At 40.4% G+C, this 19,394-nt stretch overlaps 1 protein-coding gene across 1 annotated transcript in view; it reads right to left on the reverse strand.

Moving 5' to 3' along the window:
- Positions 1 to 19,394, reverse strand: part of ATG7 (autophagy related 7) — a 148,762-nt gene that overhangs the window by 42,414 nt on the left and 86,954 nt on the right. The window contains exons 13-16 of the mRNA XM_021713167.1: positions 16,791 to 16,985; positions 15,420 to 15,620; positions 12,921 to 13,036; positions 6,228 to 6,303 (exon numbers count right to left, since the gene is read on the reverse strand). Coding sequence (XP_021568842.1) covers positions 6,228 to 6,303; positions 12,921 to 13,036; positions 15,420 to 15,620; positions 16,791 to 16,985 — 588 coding nt within the window. The remainder of the gene's footprint in view (positions 1 to 6,227; positions 6,304 to 12,920; positions 13,037 to 15,419; positions 15,621 to 16,790; positions 16,986 to 19,394) is intronic.

Below are 19,394 nucleotides of genomic sequence, written 5' to 3' on the forward strand. Positions count from 1 at the left end.
TGCCCAGAAACAGCCATTCTGAGAAGGCACCGTTGCAGCCACCATTGGAACCCGTTGTTTTAACTTCACACCAGCTTCCAGCAGGCCTGGCAATATTTCTAAAGCTTGGAGTTTGCATAAATAAAAACTAGCTCCAAACTCCAGATCAGTCTTGGATGTTGAAAAGAGTCTTAATCGAATCCAATGCCAAAATGGAGAGTTTAGCAACTGCAAAACCCTATGCACACTACAGTGGTCTTTGTTTCAGATAACAGTTCCAGCTTCCAGCACTGTCCCGCCCCTCATTATTGAACCAGAGTCACCAAGGGGCAGAAGAACTAAGCTGGAAATAAGACAGCATTATCCTTAAAAAATACGACAGAATGGAGTTAATCCTCACATTTTCTACTCCTTCATTGCTTCCAAAGTCTTTGTAACTTCCTTTTTAGGAGGAGATAGACTTCATTTTAATTAAAAATGAAAGCGAACAATGAAACCACAAAGTTTCTCTTATGTACCCAGAACTGTGCTAGTGCTTAGTATATGTAATTTAATCCATACATGAATTCCAGGAGCATATTATATTACTTATCCCCATTTTACAGACATAAAACATGAGGTTCAGAGAGGATAAGTGACCTGTCCAGTCACACAGTGACAAATGCTAAGAGCTGCCTCAAATTGTTTTGTAAAATGAGATAATGAATGTGAAATTAAGAGGCAAAGCCGGGATTTTACTTGGATCTGTATGGTCACAAGGCTTCTGCCTCCCACATAGGACATCCCAAACAGGACAGCCTAATCAGGTGAGCAAAATGCATGGGGCAAAGTGACATTCTTCAACTTTTTTTTTTTTTTTGAGTTGGCATCTCACTCTGTCTCCCAAGTTAGAGTGCAATGGCTCGCTGTCGGCCACCGCAGCCTCGACCTGCTGGGCTCTGGCGATCCTTCCACCTCAGCCTTCCAAGTGGCTGGAACTCCAGGCACGCGCCACCATGCCCAGCTCTTCTTTGGTTTATTGTAGAGATGAGGCCTCACCAAGTTGTCCAGGCTGGTCTCGAACCCCTGGGCTCAGGCAATCCTCTCACCCCGGCCTCCCAAAGTGCTGGGATTACAGGCTTGAGCCACTGCTCCAGGCCACATCCTTCAATTTATAAAGTTAGGTGCAATTCCTCTTGGGACAAAAGATGCAATCTGAGATGTTTTTGAATCTGACATCATAACTTGTCCTCTGGGGAAAGAGAAATCCCCTCTTCTAGGACCTCACAGAATAAGCCCAGACATTGTCAGATCTTATATCCAAATTCTTCCTTGTATTCAGGATCTCCCCACTAGAATGAGTCTACCACTTTCAACTGGCTTGGGGTACATCTAACACCTCGGATGACTCCAAAAGCAAATGAAACTCAACACTGGGTGATCTTGGGCCGGTTACTTAACTTCTCTGAAACAGTGTTTGTCACAAAATCAGTGCTTGGGAATCATCTGTTGAAGAGATGACTGGATGGAGGGAGACAGGATAAATAGGTCACAAACTAAAACATGAACCATCCATTTTCCCTGCCACTTCCATTGTCATCAACCAGAGCAGCACAGTCAGAGGGGGAAGGGAATTCCTTCTCCTGGGCTACACCTCAGGAACATGCTTATCTACTTTTTTTTTTTTTTTTTTGAGTTGGAGTCTCACTCTGTCGCCCAGACTCTGTGGCCCGCTCCCAGCCACCGCAGCCTTGACCTGCTGGGCTCCGGCGATTCTTCCGCCTCAGCCTTCCAAGTAGCTGGAATTACAGGCATGCGCTACCAAGCCTGGGTGATTTTTTGATTTATTGTAGAGATGAGGTCTCGCTGCCCAGGCGGGTCTCGAACCCAGGGGCTCAGGCAATCCACTCACCTCAGCCTCCCAAAGGCGCGGGATTACAGGCTGAGCCTCCGAGCCCAGCTCAATGCTTATCTTCTAAAACCTCTCTCCTCAGCAGTCAATCTGTCTATATCCCTAGAGGTTAACTAATAAAGATAAAATAATGGCGTTTTCTAGCCTGTAATACTGGCACACTGAGATAAGTATTTCTGAGTACAGCAAAAAGAACTTACTAAAAGCGAAAGGCCTGAGGATTTGGGGGACACAGCCTATGCAAACAGGCCAAATAAATAGTAGCCTGACATGACTAGAGACTCTAGCTCTGTCACAGCATTTGTCTCAATTAGAAATTTCCCAGGCCAGGTCCCTCCCTGGGTCTTGCCCTAGTTTTGGCTTTGTTTTACTTTTCTGAAACTAAAAGAAAGACTTCAAGAGCCTGAGAGATCCATGGGGTTGGCGAGTCCAAACCTAGAAGGGCATACATTCAGGATCTTTTTCATCGCTACTTTAGAACCAAGAGTACACTCACCCAACAACAAAAGATGTGAACTGCTTGGTCCACAAGCAGGATAAAAGTAGGACTGCTAGCTGGGCTCGGTGGCTCAGCCTGTAATCCCGTGCCTTTGGGAGGCTGAGGTGAGTGGATTGCCTGAGCCCGCGGGTTCGAGACCCGCCTGGGCAACTTGGCAAGACCTCATCTCTACAATAAATAAATAAAAAATGAGCCGGGTGTGGTAGCGTGCACCTGTAGTTCCAGCTACTTGGAAGGCTGAGGTGGAAGGATCGCCGGAGCCCAGCAGGTCAAGGCTGCGGTGGCCGGGAGCGGCCACTGCACTCCAGTCTGGGTGACAGAGTGAGACTCCAACTCAAAAAAAAAAAAAAAGTAGAACTGCTGCATCAGTGACCTTGGTGTCTGGACAACTATTGTGGCAGCATCTTGTTTTTATCAAATTCTGAGGATGTCCAGCCAAAGGATCAGCAGGCTGATAGGCTGGCCATTTCAGTTACATTCAGGATCTCTCACCAATCAGCAAACCAACTTCCTGCAGATAACAAGAGTGGCCTGTACATTTTATAACTCCTGAACTATGCTTCCACCAAAGAACCGGAAAAAGGATCTAGCTTTGCAGAGTTCAGCCAGCAGCCCAGGAGCCAGGAAAAGACAACTTTGTTTCTTTTCTTTCTTTTTTTTTTTTTAAATGAAAGATCCCAGTTCACAGGAAGCAAAAGGAACAATACTACTATGCTAAGATTTACAATGAAAAAGTTATCTCTACAAAAGACAGACTGACCCTCAAATAGTACATACTATATCATTTCATTTACAGAAGTTGAGTTAGACAAATGTCTCCCACTGTGTTGAGAGTCAAGAGATGCTTACTCCTCCGTAGGAAGGAGGAAATAATAATCAGAAGATACATAACGGGGGCTATGGGGATGCTTGATAACATTTTATTTTGATCAGTGTGCTGGGTACAGGACTGTGTTCATTTTGTGGTGATTCATCCCACTTAATGATTTGCATGATTATCTATATGTATTCTATGTATTGACAAAATAATTTTTAAAAAAAATCATTCTTTCTAGACAGAAATTAGTTTATATGTATTGCTGCCTGATTGCAGAATAGAATCAATTCATATGCATTGGGCCAGAGATTAAAAAAAAAAGAAAACCCCAAGAAACCCATAAGCCTATTTTCTCACCTTAAATGGTTTTTCACGGTTTTCAAATTCAGCAAGAGGTTACTTCAGGCAGAATTTCATTGAATTTCAGGGACTAATCAAGCCTTTTTCTGTACTTGGCCAATCTTTGGATGGGCCAAATTCTGCCTGTGGTCCCACAGAGAGAACAACTAAGTAATCCTCAGGCCTCCTAGGTCTGACACTGAGGAGAGCAGAGACCCAGAGAGCACAGGAAAAGTTAAGGAACTTTCTCCAAATTACACAATGAGTTGCCAGTGCGGCGGCGGGGGTGGGGGGGGGTGCCTTATGATTTTCAGTCCAAGGACTATCACTTTTCTACTACATTTCATTCCACAGGGGCCAATTAATAAACATTCTCCTTTGGGGAAATGAGAAAAATGAGCCCAGTAAACTTCACTGGTCATTCTTTGCATAGAAAGTACACAAAGGGGTTTACCGCGTTCTTCTCCAACAGGAAATCATTTGTCTCAGAGAGCCAGGAAGAGGAGGAGGGAAGTGCTGAGTCTGCAACAGGGCATTGCAACACAGCCCAGTGTTTTTGTGGAAACAATGTTCCCCTAATCAAAACACAGTTGCATAAATGGACTCACTCCACTTAAGAAAAAAAAAAACTTGTTTAAAGTCTATAAATGGGGACCACACAACCCTGATTAATTTTTAAATTTCTTTCTCCACGTTCTTTTTTAGAAAGTAGCTAAAAATAAAGACTTGAAACTTGAAATAATGTAAGCAAGTAAACACACACACACACACACACACACACACACACACACACACACACAGGGCTTTTCCCATATATGGCTGCATTATTCTTCAGTCTTTGAAAAGGCCAAATGAAGAGATGGCCAACAACCAAAATAATCCTTCAGACATTTGAAAATGAGGAGAAAGAACTAGAAGAGTTGGTGAATGACAAACAATTGTGAGGCTCAATGGGGATAAATAACATCGAGAGGGATTAGTTGCCATAGTACTTTAAAAACATGGGCACATGCATTTTGACACTGGCTCCCTTCTACAAAGAGACTGTTTTGCCCTCTGGCCTCAGCACTGAGAAAACTACAACTGCAGTAATTTAACATAAAGGACTTAAAGAAGGAAACCAGTGCAGGGGCATGACTGAAAATTTAATTAAGGCCCTTTTCAATATAAAATCTGTAAAGGAGATGAGGGCACATCTCAAGGTCAGAAGAAGGAGGGAGACTTGAAAAAGATTTGAATGACATACGAAAGCATAAATAGCAGAGATTAGGTCTGGAGATCAGTTTCCTTACGATAGATGGTTATTATACTGTCTGTTGGGTCCTACTTGAAATGTCTCTGTAGAGAAGATCAACACATTCATGTCAAAAAAAAGAAAAGCCACCTTGTGTGAAGGGAGGTGAGGAGTCACTTTTTTAGTATTTTAAAGTTTGCAAGGCCTTGTCAGACGTAATCCTGGACTCGAGGTAAAGCACCAGCTTTTACTAAGATAGAAAGTGAGGTCTGAGGAGGTTAAGTGAAGTAACACAAGTTCTATTATGGGTGGTTTAGTGCAAGAAGGCTAGGTTAGCAACTGGAAGCTAAATCTTCCAACATGCAGGCCTGGGCTCTTTCTACATACAAAACCTTTGAAAGAACAGTGGTCGGAGTGCCAAGTTTAGAGATGGCCAACAACCAAAATAATCCTTCAGCTTTATCTGTGACTGTGGACAAGTCATTTCCCCTCCTCTGATTCTCTTTCTCAACTGAAAGACAAAGGGTTGTTCTAGATGGCAGGAGGGGGTGTGGTAGGGAGGAAAAGAGAGACACGGGTGAACTGAGTGAGTCTGTTCAGTGCACCCATCTGTGAGTCTGTCCTTGCAAATCCCCAGATGGGACTGACTGGCACCATCACCACTTCACTGGTGGGGAATAGCCTTCATGTTACAGGCCAGAAAACACTTATGGAACCTAGAAAAATGATTTCCAAAAGTTAACATTGGAAAATCTCTTCAATCTTCCAAAAATATAGTAATAAAAACTACTGAAGAGGCAACATGAATTCCAATTTTCATCCCACTGCTTTTTTAATTTCTAAGGGATTGACCTTCCTTATGATGCTTTGGATTCCTTTTCTGAAAAGACACCCCACTTTCTGGTGACACGGCATGCTTCCAGTGGTTTTCCCATGCTTGACTATAAAGGCTTTCTATTTGGGTATGGAGTCAATGATAATAACAAACCATGGCAACAAAAATCGCAGGCATCACTTTTTGAGGGCCACTGTTGGTTAGCTCTATTATTCCTAATCTGTACAACTGCCAAATGAGGTTGGTATTAGTTTCTCCTTTTTACAGATAAGAAAACTAAGGCTCAGGGTTTAGTGACTTGGCTGTGGAAGACCATCTTAATAACAGCAGGTCTGGGATTCAAACCACTGTTTAGCTGATTCTAAAGCCTGTTCTTCCTTTTTTCACTCCATTATGAGGTCTCTAATCAGCTTACTGAACTCATCAAAGACTGGGAAATGTTGTTCGTTTGCAATTTCTTTTTGTCACCATCCTGCACACTGGAATACCTTCCACTGAAACTCCAGCTGCAGGATAAATAGGATGGATATGAGGTGGGCTGGGCTGTTGGAATGACAAAGTAACCCCTTGTGCTTTCTCCTTACACCAAAGCGATCAGGTTCTGAATTGTTATTTCATTTCCAAATCACTAACCTGGTGAGGCACAAGTCCAAGAGAGGTTGGAGGTTCGTTCATTCGATCGTCACTGCTACTGGCGATGGCATAGCCCCTGAAGAAAGGAAACAATCTTATCAAAGTTTATGTTTAACACATGCAAGGATGATCTGGCAGACATCCATGCAAGATTTCTAAGGATAGCTAAAATATCCCTTGCTGGGCAGCATAAGCTAGTAAAAAACTAACTTTCCTGGGAGACAAGGCAAGAAGAGTGATAATTTTTTAAAAAATGCATGGTTTGGAGTCAGAAAGACCAGAGCTTGTGACCATAGGCAAGTTGCTTAACTTCACTGTGCCTCAGGTCCATTATCTACAGAGTAGGAATAAGGGGGTTGTGATGTGAACATTGGGAAGATACTAGACCAATTGCCAAGCATAATGTTTGGCACACAATAGGCTAATAAATGTTAACTCCCTTACTCTGAGATAGGCTTGCCACTGCACATTTTTGTATTGAAATGTTGAAGTGGAAAATTTTCTAGCCTTAACTTATTGACCTTATGTAAATGCTACCAAAATAGAGAAAGGAGAATTAAAAGTGAAAAATCAATTGGGCAAGAGAACTAACACAGTCTTCCCTGAACAAAGGTGTGATACTTGTGTCACCAAGGAGATGTGACACAGGACCTGATGTTTAACCTATGACCCGGGCAAATGTGGCAGACAGAGTGTCAAGGGAAGCAGCAAATCATCTGTCAAAGACTTTAACCCAAATACTTCCTGTCAGGAGGCGGCAATAAACTTAAATGACAGAGGGAGCTAAGGTGGATGACAAAGATAAAAAGAAGACAAAAAAAAAATGTTGCTTCCTTTTCATTCAACTCCAGACTACTAGTTATATATGCTACCAAAATTGTACAGGGTCCATCTTTTCAGCTGTGTAGAAAAGTTCTTAGTCACACAATAAATAGGTTATTCATGTTCATTTGCAAATTGACTTTCTGAGAATTAGAAAAATAAATCTTCAGAAGTTCTATTTTCTCCTGCCTGGATTACAAATAGCATAGTAACATAGTTATCAAAAACTTTGGAGCCACATTGGCTGAGCCAAATCCTTGCTTTTCCACTTACTACAATAACTGAATTTAGCCACTTATCCTCACTATGTCTCAATTTCCCTACCAAAAATGGGTCCATAGTTCCTTCCTACTATGTTTGCTATGAGGACTAAATAAGGCAATATTTGTAAAGTGCTTAAAACAGTGCCTAGCACTACATGTGTTTGAAAAATAAAATAAACCATAGTATATTTCCCATATTGTCAGGTGTAAAGATCTGTTTGACTTCAGTCTGGCTTGACTGTTTGACATTGACAGCATAGTCAGATACTGAGAAAATCCTAAGTTGTTAGCATTTTCTTTTATTCCTTTCCTTTCTTTCTTTTTAAAAATTACTGATGCTATTTTAAAAATTAATTTAATTTTTGTCTCACTTCTATTTAATGGAAGAAGAACTGATTCTACTGTTTATAAGTCATAAAGCAAAATCTTCTTGCTTGGAAAAGTTAGATTGTCCAGATCATGTTGTGCTTATTTTTGTACCTGAAATATAACATTCATAAGATGTGATAAACATACAGATTACTAAGAAGTCCAAGGTCAAGTGGAAACAAAAAATACCAGCCTACTCATTTATTTCTTCTCACATGCAAGCCGAATACACTGTCAGTGCTTTAAAAAAAAAAAAGTTTTCAAAGCAGGAGGTATCACACTTCCAGAATTTAAAATTTATTATAAGGCTACAATAATCAAAACAGCCTGGTATTGGTACAAGAACAGACATACAGACCAATGAAACAGAACAGAGATTCCAGAAGTAAAACCTCAATTTCTCTGCCAACTCATCTTTGACAAAGCCTCCACCAACAACCACTGGGGAGAGGAGAACCTATTCAGTAAATGGTGCTGGTAAAACTGGCTAACCACATGTAGAAGAATGAAACGGTACCCCTACCTATTACCATACACAAAAATCAACTCTAAATCAACTCTAAACATAAAACCTCAAACTATAAGAATCTTGGAAAACATAGGAGATACCCCTATAGAAATTGGAATAGGCAGCCAATTCCTGATCAAAACCCCAAATGCCCATGGCATAAGAGATAAGATAGACAAGCGGGGCCTCCATCAAACTGAAAAGCTTCTGCAAAGCAAAAGAAAACATGAAGAGAAGGGGAGACAGACCACAGAATGGGAGAAAATATTTGCCAACTGTATATCTGACAAAGGCCTAACATCCGGGATCTACAAAGAACTCAAACGTGCTGAAAGGGAAAATACAAACAGCCCCATTAAAAAGTGGGCAAAGGGCCAGGCGTGGTGTCTCATACCTGTAATCCCAGTACTTTGGGAGGCAAAGGTGAGGGTATTGCCTAAGCCTACGGGTTTGAGAACAGCATGGGAAATTTGGCAAAACTGCATCTCTACAATAAATCAAAATTTTAGCCAGGTATGGTGGCATGTGCCTGTAATTCCAGCTACTTGGAAGGCTGAGGCAGAAGGATCACCTGAGCCCAGCAGGTCAATGCTGGGGTGGCTGAGAGCATGCCACTGCAGTCCAGCCTGAGTGACAGAGTGAGACTCCAACTAAAAAAAAAAAAAAAAAAAGTGGGCAAAAGACATGAATAGACACTTCTCAAAAGAAGACATATGAGCAGCCAACAGAAACATGAAACAGTGCTAAGTCTCACTAATCACCAGAGAAATGCAAATCAAAACCACATTGAAATACCCCTAACCCAGGTAAGAATGGCCATCATTAATAAAACCAAAAACAACAGATGCTGGTGAGGATACGAAGAAAAGGGAATGCTTCCACTGCTGGTGGGATTGCAAACTAGTTCAACCTCTATGGAAAACAGTATTGCAATTTCCAAAAGAACTAGAAATTGACCTTCCATATACCCAGCAATCCCCTTTCTGGGAATATACCTGGAGGAACTCAAATCATTCTACAAAAAAGATACTTGCACATGCATGTTTATTGCAGTATTACTCATAACAGCAAAAACATGGAACCAACCATGCTGCCCATCAAAACTGGACTGCATTTTTTAATGTAGTACATACACACAACAGAATATTACAAAGCCATAGAGAAGGACAAACATATGGACTTTGTAGCAACTTGGATGGATTTAGAGTCTATAATACTCAGTGATCTATCACAGAAACGAACAGAGTACCACATGTTTTCACTCATAAGTGGACCCTGAACATTTACCATAATACTATAATAAAGAGATCGGCAGTAGCGGGATACTGCCAGGGTGGGGGCAGGGAGGACACAACATCAATAAGGGTACCTGATCTCAAACCAGACAAAGTGGGGACAAAAGGGAGGCCCAAACTTTACCTGTATGATGTCCACTTGTATACCTAATCCTGAATTGTACCACATATCTTTAAAATAAAATATAAATTAAAAATAAATAAATAGCCGGGCTCGGTGGCTCAGTCTGTAATCCCGCGCCTTTGGGAGGCTGAGGTGAGTGGATTGCCTGAGCCCGCGGGTTCGAGACCTGCCTGGGCAGCGAGACCTCATCTCTACAATAAATCAAAAAATTAGCCGGGCGTGGTAGCGCGCACCTGTAATTCCGGCTACTTGGAAGGCTGAGGCGGAAGGATCGCCAGAGCCCAGCAGGTCGAGGCTGCGGTGGCTGGGAGCGGCCACTGCACTCCAGTCTGGGCGACAGAGTGAGACTCCAACTCATAAAAAAATTAATTCATTAAATAAATAAATAATTCAGAAACAAATACTATTACCAATAACTCAAAAAACAACAGATGCTGGAGAGGATGCAGGAAAAGGGGAACACTTCTACACTGTTGGTGGGAGTAGAAATTAGTACAACCTCTGTGGAAAACAGCATGGCACTCTCTAAAAGATCTAAAAATCGACCTTCCATATGACCCAGCAATCTCCCTTCTGGGAATATACCTGGAGGAATTAAAATCATTCTACCAAAAAGATGCCTGCACATGAATGTTTATTATAGCACTATTCACAATAGCAAAAACATGGAACCAACTGTGCTGCCCATTGAAACAGGACTGGATTTTAAAAATGTAGTACATTTACATGATGGTATACTACGCAGCCATAAAGGACAAACACATGAACTTTGCAGCAACTTGGATGAATTTAGAGTCTATAATTCTCAGTGAACTATCATAGAAACAAAGAACTGAGTACCACATGTTCTCACTCATAAGCAGATCCTGAACATTTACCATAATAATACAAGAAAGGGATTGGCAGTAGTGGGATGTTGCTGGGGAGGGAAGAGGGGCACATAACATCAATAAGGGTACCTGTTCTCAAACCAGGCTAAGTAGGAACCAAAGGGAGGCCACGATTCATTTATATGATAAACACTTATGTATCTAATCCTGAATTGTACCCCACATTTTTTAAATAAATAAATGTTATGTTTTAAAATTGGTGTGGCTTTGGTGGACTAGGTGGTCAGGAGCAACCCTCACACTGAGAATAAATAGAGAAGCTAGACAAAGTATAAAAACTTTTGTTTAAAAGCATCAGAGAGCTACCAAGATAAGGTTGAATCACAGAGCCAAGATCTGTGGGAGGAGAGAAGCCCACAAAGGTACATCAGACATCTGCATGGGGGTAGGGGAGAGGTTCATTCTCATAAAGTGATTGCCAACCTGCAAAAGCAGTGACCATAGGATCTGAGCAATAATAGAAGCCGAACAATAATACTGACAGACTCATGGGGCTGAAGGGGACAACTGGAGATTGAGGTCTGCCAATAAGGAGAGACTTTGTGCTGAGATCACTGGGAGCTACATTCTCAGAGTAAGGGACCAGAAATAGACCTAGGACTGCTAGAGCACTTAGCCTAGCAGTTGGCTAGAAGGAAATGCAAGTCATATCTCTATAATTTTCATATATAATGTTCAGTTTTCAATAAAAAATAACCAGATATATTCAAGGAATTGGGGAAATTTAAATATTAACTGGATATGTGATGATATTAATTTATTTTTTCTTTAATTTGTTTTTAAATGTAAAAATAGTTGAGAAACATACTAAAAAAGATACATGTTTATGAATGAAATGAGATTTGCTTTAGAATAAGCCAGTAGGAGGAAAAACAAATGTGGATAGTAATATAGATAGCATAGGTAAATGATGATTGGCCATGTGTTGGTAACTGTTGAAGCTGGGCAGTGTACATAAGAGGGTATATATATATATCTTCTATTATACGTGTTTGAATTTTCCATAATAAATTCTGGTCTTTTAAAAACCAGGTATATAAAGAGACAATATGTGACCAGGAAGCTAAAAAAAAAACAGCAGACAGCAGGAACAAACCCATAGGAGACCCAGACAGTGGAGACATCTGATGAGGACTTAGAAAAACATGATTAAATGTTTCCAAGGAAACAAAAAAATCAAAATCACCATTTAAGCAGAGAACAGAAAACATGTAAGACAAGATCAAGAGGAAACTCTAGACTGGAATCATATAATGAAATTAAAATAAAAATAAAAACCTACTAACAATAAAAGCATGAAGGTTCTAAGGCCTCCACCAAAATTTCCATTCTTCCTTATGTTTAATACATGTTAGACACAAAAGAAGAGAGAATTAGTAAAATGGAAGATAAGTCAAAAAAAATTAGCTAGACAGAAGCAAGGAAAGACGAAATGATTGAAAATACAGAAAAGAGCATGAAGGACACATAAGTTGATTCCAATTGACATGAAATTGGAGTCTCAAGAGGAAGGAAGCAGGAGAAAATGGCACAGAAGCAATATTTTAAGAAAAATGTTAGGAAAACAATGAATACCAACTATAATATTGCCTGGGGTTTAAATACATAGAGAATTTCAAAAATGAGTGTGCAGACACTGCTGCACACCCATTCTCCTCTTCTATCTTATCACTATTTGATTCAGAGAAGCAATATGCTCAGCCAAAAAAACTACATTTGTCAGTCTTACTTATACCTAGCAGTGTTCAGTTGATACAGGAATTAGAATCATTGGATGAGTCTTCTCAAAGAGGGTAGACTCAGTTGACCAAAACTTTTATACTTTAGTCATGTCTTTCTTCTAAACTATAACACAGAAGCAAAACTAGAGGTAGAGCTATCTTGTGACCACAAAATGACAAGCTAAGAGTGGCTGGGTGAATAAAAAGGAACTCAAGTCCCTGATGTCATAATGGAAACTTTATAAAAGCCCTGGACTGCCTGCCTCTGAACTTCTTGCTGCATAAGAAATATAAAGCCTCATTTGACTAAGTCAATGAAGATGGATGTCTGATACCCACAGCTGATTATAATTTCTAACATAAATGATTCATGTATTTCCTTATAAGTGTTCAGTGCTAAGAAAATAAAAACCTACTAACAATAAAAGCATGAAGGTTCTAAGGCCTCCACCAAAATTTCCATTCTTCCTTATTATCAATTACCAAATAACTCTACAATTCAATGCAGAGATATAGTCCCAAAGATTGCATGACAAGTTCTCTCAGGCCAAAGAATCAGACTCAGATTTTTTAGTCTTGTGTTTTAGAGGGCAGAAAGAGTAATAAAAGTCAGACTGAGAAAATACCAAGGGAGACACTGATGAACAACTGCCTATAAAAGCTTTCTTTGTTTGAACATTCATCTACACTAGCAAACTTACCCTTCTGGATGCTGCAAAACAGAAACCATCAATTCCACTGCCAGGGCTCCTGCAATCATGGCCAATCCTGGACGACTCACAGTGCACTGCTGATCCAAGGTCCGGTCTCTGGTTGACTGCAGAGAAACAATCACTGATATATACTGAAAGTTCTATTCCATTCAACTTTGGTTGTTTGAAGTAGGAAATGCCTCCATGATAAAGCTTTAAAATACAACCAGATGCTCACTGTTGGCAAAGAACATCTAACCCCAAATAATATAATTTATTGGGATTGTCAAGATAAAAAAAATACACAATTTAGATAACTAAATGAGGTAATAAGATGCTAAAAAGGATTAACAGAGTCAGGCTCAGTGGCTCAGCCTGTAATCCCACGCTTTTGGGAGGCTGAGGTGAGTGGATTGCCTGAGCCTCCGGGTTCGAGATCCGCCTGGGCAGCAACACCTCATCTCTACAATAAATCAAAAAATCAGCCGGGCGTGGTAGCGTGCGCCTGTAATTCCGGTTACTCGGAAGGCTGAGGCGGAAGGATCCAGCAGGTCGAGGCTGTGGTGGCCGGGAGCGGCCACTGCACTCCAGTCTGGGCAACAGAGTGAGGCTCCAACTCAAAAAAAAAAAAGGATTAACAGCTTAAACAAATTAAAGATAGGGAGATATCAACCAAAAATGAGGGCTTAGCTACCTATATAGTGGAACTACATCATGTACTTCTTTAACTCAATTCAATTCTGCTATGTTTGGTAGTCAAGAGACAGAGAAACAGAGAGGAATAATACCTTGAACAGTACAAGTGGTTCTTCCCAGCCTTTCTTTTTCTTTTTGGCTTTCTTTTAAAGATGTGGGGTACAATTCAGGGTTAGGTATACAAAAGTTGATTATGCAGGTACCCTTGTTGATGAGGTGTGCCCCTCCCTCCCCTGGCAGTTTCCCACTACTGCCAATCCCTTTCTTATAGTATTATGATAATTGTTCAAGGTCCACTTATGAGTGAGAACATATGGAACTCTGTTCTTTGTTTCTGTGATAGATCAGTGAGTATGATAGACTCTAAATCCATCCAAGTTGCTGCAAAGTCCATATGTTTGTCCTTCTTTACAGTTGCATAATAACAATTGTGTATATGTACCACATTTTTTAAATCCAGTCCAGCATCGATGGACAGCATGGTTGGTTCCATGTTTTTTCTTCCCAGTCTTTCTAAGTGAGTTAAGGTCTCAGAGTGACCGTGAGATGGAAGCAATAATTTGCTGCTATTCCTACAGTCCTCAGTTCCTATGTGCCTCTCACAACATATGCATGTTATCACTCTGAGTGTGATCCTAAGGCTTAACTACAAGTATTCTTTCTATAACATGACTCCAAACACAAGCCTTCACTGGTTAAACCAAATAAGTTATAACCTTCCAACTTTAGGAAGATTAGGGTTTGATAGGGATAGTTTTGACTCTAAAAATATCACCTTATGAACAGATGTAACATTACTGCAATGGACCCTAAATCTTATTTGCTAGCAAATACTAAACAACAAAATCAACTGTACATTATAATGTCATGATAGAGATCATCAAGTCATCTTTCTTCACATAATAACATGATTAACTGCATTTTCTTTATATCAGAAGGACATAAAAGCCAGTCATCTGAAAGAGGTATGGGTTATTAAGGACAAGTTTTAAAAGAAAGGAAAAATAGAGAGAAGGGTACAGAAAACATCTCTGCTTTGCTTCACTGGAAATCATTTGTTCTGATAAAAGACCACCCCACAGACTGACTCATGTGGAGCCATGAAAGCTACAGAATCTTACGTTTGTATGGTGCAGTCTTGCTGTTCAAAGCTCTTTCATACTTGACCCACTATGCACCATTAAGTGACAGGACAAGTATTCTTCCCTCCCCTCCTAGGGCTGCTTGATAAAATACAAGATGTACAGTTAAATTTAAATTTCAGATAAACAACAAATAACTTTTTAGTATAAGTAGATCTCAAATATTATATAAGACATACTTATACTAAAAAATTATTCATTATTTACCTGAAACTCAAAGTTATCTGGGACTCCTATATTTTTATTTGCTAAATCTGACAACTCTATGCCCCACTCTGTTTTACAAAAGCACAGGGAACCTAAGAGATTTATTCAGAATTACATGGGGAGGCAATGTCAAGGCCTGGATGGAATCTAAGTCTTCAGTCTCCTCCTCTGTAATACAGTCTCTACTAAGATAAGCATAGGAGACAATGTTCAAAGCTAGCAGGGACAGTCTATGCTGTGGTTTCCTCACTGAGCTTTCCACAAAGGTGGTCATTTACACTCGTGAGCAAGGAACAGCTATATGTTGATGATGCCAATGAAAGCTCAAAGTGGGATAATGACATCCTCCCAAAATTGAAGAATACTTCTCTTTGTTAAAAGACAGTATTTAAATAGTCATGAATGAAAGAGCAAGATCTCTCTGCTTTAGTGCACAAGATGGTCATAGGAAATATCCACTTACATCTCCTGGGGCCACCACATCATTGCAGAAATAGCAGCCGAGCTTGTAACCAGGGATGTTGGCAAAAAGCGATGAGCCCAGGAGGTCAGATGCCACAGGGTGGCTTGGACACAAGTCCCCGGCACCCTGCTGCTTTGGTTTCTTTAGGCCATGTCTCATGACAACAAATGTGTCAAATCCCAAGGCTGCATTGATGACTAGCTGTAAGTTTCAAAGAACATAAGAACAGAGTTAAGAGACACGTTTCAAGCCATAGCTAAAGCCGTATTCAGTCACTTTTCAAAATTTATTTTTTGCATAAGAGTATAATTTGATTCTAAAAGCTGATGAGGCTAAAAGCTACCCAATACTGTAACGTATAAGTGAAAAAGACCCGATAAGTGATTAATAAACTAACTCATTTAATTTCACTTGAAACTCCTAACGAACACTTTCTATTTATGCACGAGGATACTGAAAGTCAAAGTTAACTTTACAACTTCCCCAAAGTCACTTAGCTGGTAAGAGGTAGGTATATAAAACCAAGTCTACATGGTTCTCAAATCCATTCTTTCCACTACTATGCTAATACCATCATGTCCACATATTTGTACAACAGTCTTATTAAGAGATGATTCACGTACCATATAATTCACTCTCCACACAGAATTTTATGGGATAGCTTTTTCTTCATTTACACTGTAATAACTTTTCCTAGCTGTAATTTAACTTATTCTCCCTAATTTCTGGTCACATAGAAAGTTTGAAAAATAAAAACCACAGTAGGAAAAAAATCATTCATAACCCGCAGCACAATTACTATTAATAGTTTGGGGTATTTCTTCCTACTACATTTTCCCTCCCATTCCCTCCTTTCTCTATCTCCCTTCTTCTTGCCCCTTCTCTCTCCTCTCTAGTTATATAGCTAGATAGGCAGACATATATGTCTATATATAAACATAATTGATAATAAAATATATACAATATTGTATCTTGCTTATTGGATATAATATGGTATTTTTCATATTATTCAAATTCTTTGAAAACATAAGTATGAATGGCTGCATATTATTCCATCATGGGTATGTACCATGATTTAGTTAACTGTTCAATACTGTTGTCCCTGACCAAACAGCAGTTAATAAGACAAAGTCTCTGTCCTCTTAGAGCTTACACTTCAGTGTAAGTACAGTACACCTTCCAGTGTAGAGTACCACAAAGGATTGTTATGAAAATTAAGTAGTAACTGATACCTATTATACTAGGTGATAGTGTATGAGCAAAGCCAGTCACACCTCTCTCCTGAAGGGAGTGAGGGTTGGGGACACTTCTCCTTCTGGATTGGCAGTACATGAAATCACAATTGGTGTACATGAAATCTACACACTCTACCTTTCTCTTGCTCGCAGCAATGACAGCAGGAAGCCACCTGCTCTCCCTGGTGTCCATCAGCAGGAAAATGACATCATGGCTTTCGATGAGCTGCTCTAGTTGCTCCACATCCCTGCGGGCTTGCTCCAGGGTGACACTGGAGAAGTTCACTGGATGTCCAGGCATGGGGATGCTCATGTTGAACCCTCTGGCATTCTAGGGAAACACTGGATCTAGTTATGGCTGAAGCAAAGGTATAGGCAGTATCTCAGAGCTCACACTTTCTCACAGCTACCAGCACGTATGTATGTGGTCAGTGGTCACTTATACCAGAAATCTGCCTGTGCACGATTACATGGCTTTTCTATCACCCTGCCCGTGCCCTCCATGTTCTCTACCTCTGCATCCTAGACTACCTTGACCTGTCACCCAGGATCCCTAAGGCAGGGTAAGGCAGCAAGCAGAGACATATGGATCTTAGTTCCAAAGTGGAAGAGGGACACGGCACATCCTATCTAAGGCAAGGCAGTCACTAAGAAAACTATCTTTGGCCCCTCCCTACCATCTGAGGCCAAGAAACCTCATCACAGCACCCTCTGTCTGCCTAATTACTCCCTTTCTAGCTGGGTTATCTGTCCCTACCTATTGCCTGATTGCCTTCCCCTCTATTTCCTTAGGGTGTAACGTTTCCAAATGGGGTGTTCTAGCAAAAATAATTTGATTTAATAAATTCACATGAAGCAAGAATGACAGACAGGTTTGTCTTAGGGATGTATATTTTTAAAAAAACTTTAAAAAAACCCAACTCTACTTGCTAACTTATAGCTAGAAAATCTAGTTAGGAACATGTAGATATCTGAGGGAGGGGGCAGAAGGGGTCAGAGTGGGTGATAGCAGAGTGTGGTATAGAAGTAAGACTTCGCTCTCGGTCCAAAAATTGAAGCTGCCCAGCAACTTGAGTTCTCCTAAATTGTGGGGACTTTTCACAGAGGCTTTAGACCAGCTCTGTAATTTATCCTCTGTCCCTTAATGACCCCATGTTTGGGCACATTATTAACAGTGAGTCACATAAAGGGGCTACTGAAGCCAGGGACATCTTTTTCAGAGAAAATAAAGTATCCTAGAATCACAACCCATACCTTTAGCCCCTGCACAAAATAGCTCAGGGGACAGGTAGGTAGGGCAAGTAGGTTTTTTTGTTTGTTTTTTTTTAGTTGGAGTCTCACTCTGTTGCCCAGGCTGGAGTGCAGTGGCACACTCACAACCATGGCAGCCTTGACTTGCTGGGCTCAGGTGGTCCTTCCACCTCAGCCTTCTGAGCAGCTGGAACTACAGGCGCATACCACCATGCCCAGTTAACTTTTTGATACACTGTAGAGATGAGGTCTCACTAAGTTGCCCAGGCTGGTCTCAAATCCCTGAGCTCAGACAATCCTCTCGCCTTGGCCTCCCAAAGTGCTGGGATTACAGGCTTGAGCCACTGTGCCTGGCCAAGGAAGTCTTTTTACAAAGCAAAATCCAATTTGTAGATTGTAGCTATTTTCTCCCTATCTTCAACTTTAAGCCTAATCCCTGGAATTCAAAAAAGAAAGCAAAAATTTCAAAAAGAATGATTAAAAATAGCTACAAGAAAAACAGAAAAGGACTCTAGGAAGTAAGGACTTCAGAAAGAAGAAAGGTTCACAAATAAGTCCATTTTAACAATAAGATACCACAAGAACAACTATCAGGATCTCCATCTACCCTGTAGCAAAGACTGTAATAAACAATAATAAAAGCAACTACAGTAATAATAACAATACCCATATACTTTACTGGAATATTACAATTGACAAAGCATTTTAAATGGTAGTAGCATGATCCAGAAAGCTATTATGCATGTATTGTAATGACACGAAGATGGAACCATAATTATGCAATACTAATTCTAGACTTTTGAATAATATAGTAACTGATCCTTACCCACGTAAATGTCACTAACCTAAATGAATCTCTACTTGCTAAAATTTCAGCCAGTGAGCTGACACAGGAGTCCATCAGTTAGGTCCACACCCAGAAGCTGAAATTCTGCAAGTTTCAACACAATGATTTTTCACTTTGGCTGTACATTAGAACCACCTAGAGTTTTCTAAATTCCTAATGCTCAAGCTTTTCCCCAGACCATTTAAATTGAAATCTCTGAGAGTGAACCCAGGCTTTCAGATTTTTGAAAGTGAGGCTTCGCTCTCAGTCCAAAAGTTGACGCTGCCTAGCAACCTGAGTTCTTAAAAATTCTCCCAGTGATTTAAAGGAACAGCTAGGGTGTGATATAATTTACACAAAGTAAAATACATAGATCTCACATGTACAGTTCAATGTATTTTGACAAACTGTAGACTAGCCACTGCCTACACCTATCAGGATATAGAACACTTCCATGACTCCAGAACATGCTCTTGTGCCCCTTCCCAGTCAATCTCTATTATACCCCCACTTCCGGACTACCATGCTCTGGCCTTATAAGCCACAGATTAGTTTTGCATATTCTAGAACCTCATATAAATGATATCTTAGAGTACATACTTGTTTGTGCTTGACATTTTTTGCTCAGCATAATGCTTTTGAGGTTCAGCCATATTCTTAAGT

The sequence above is a fragment of the Carlito syrichta genome, unplaced genomic scaffold (genome assembly GCF_000164805.1).
Source record: "Carlito syrichta isolate Samal-C Ts95f unplaced genomic scaffold, Tarsius_syrichta-2.0.1 Scaffold304318, whole genome shotgun sequence".
Classification (NCBI taxonomy): Eukaryota; Metazoa; Chordata; class Mammalia; order Primates; family Tarsiidae; genus Carlito; species Carlito syrichta.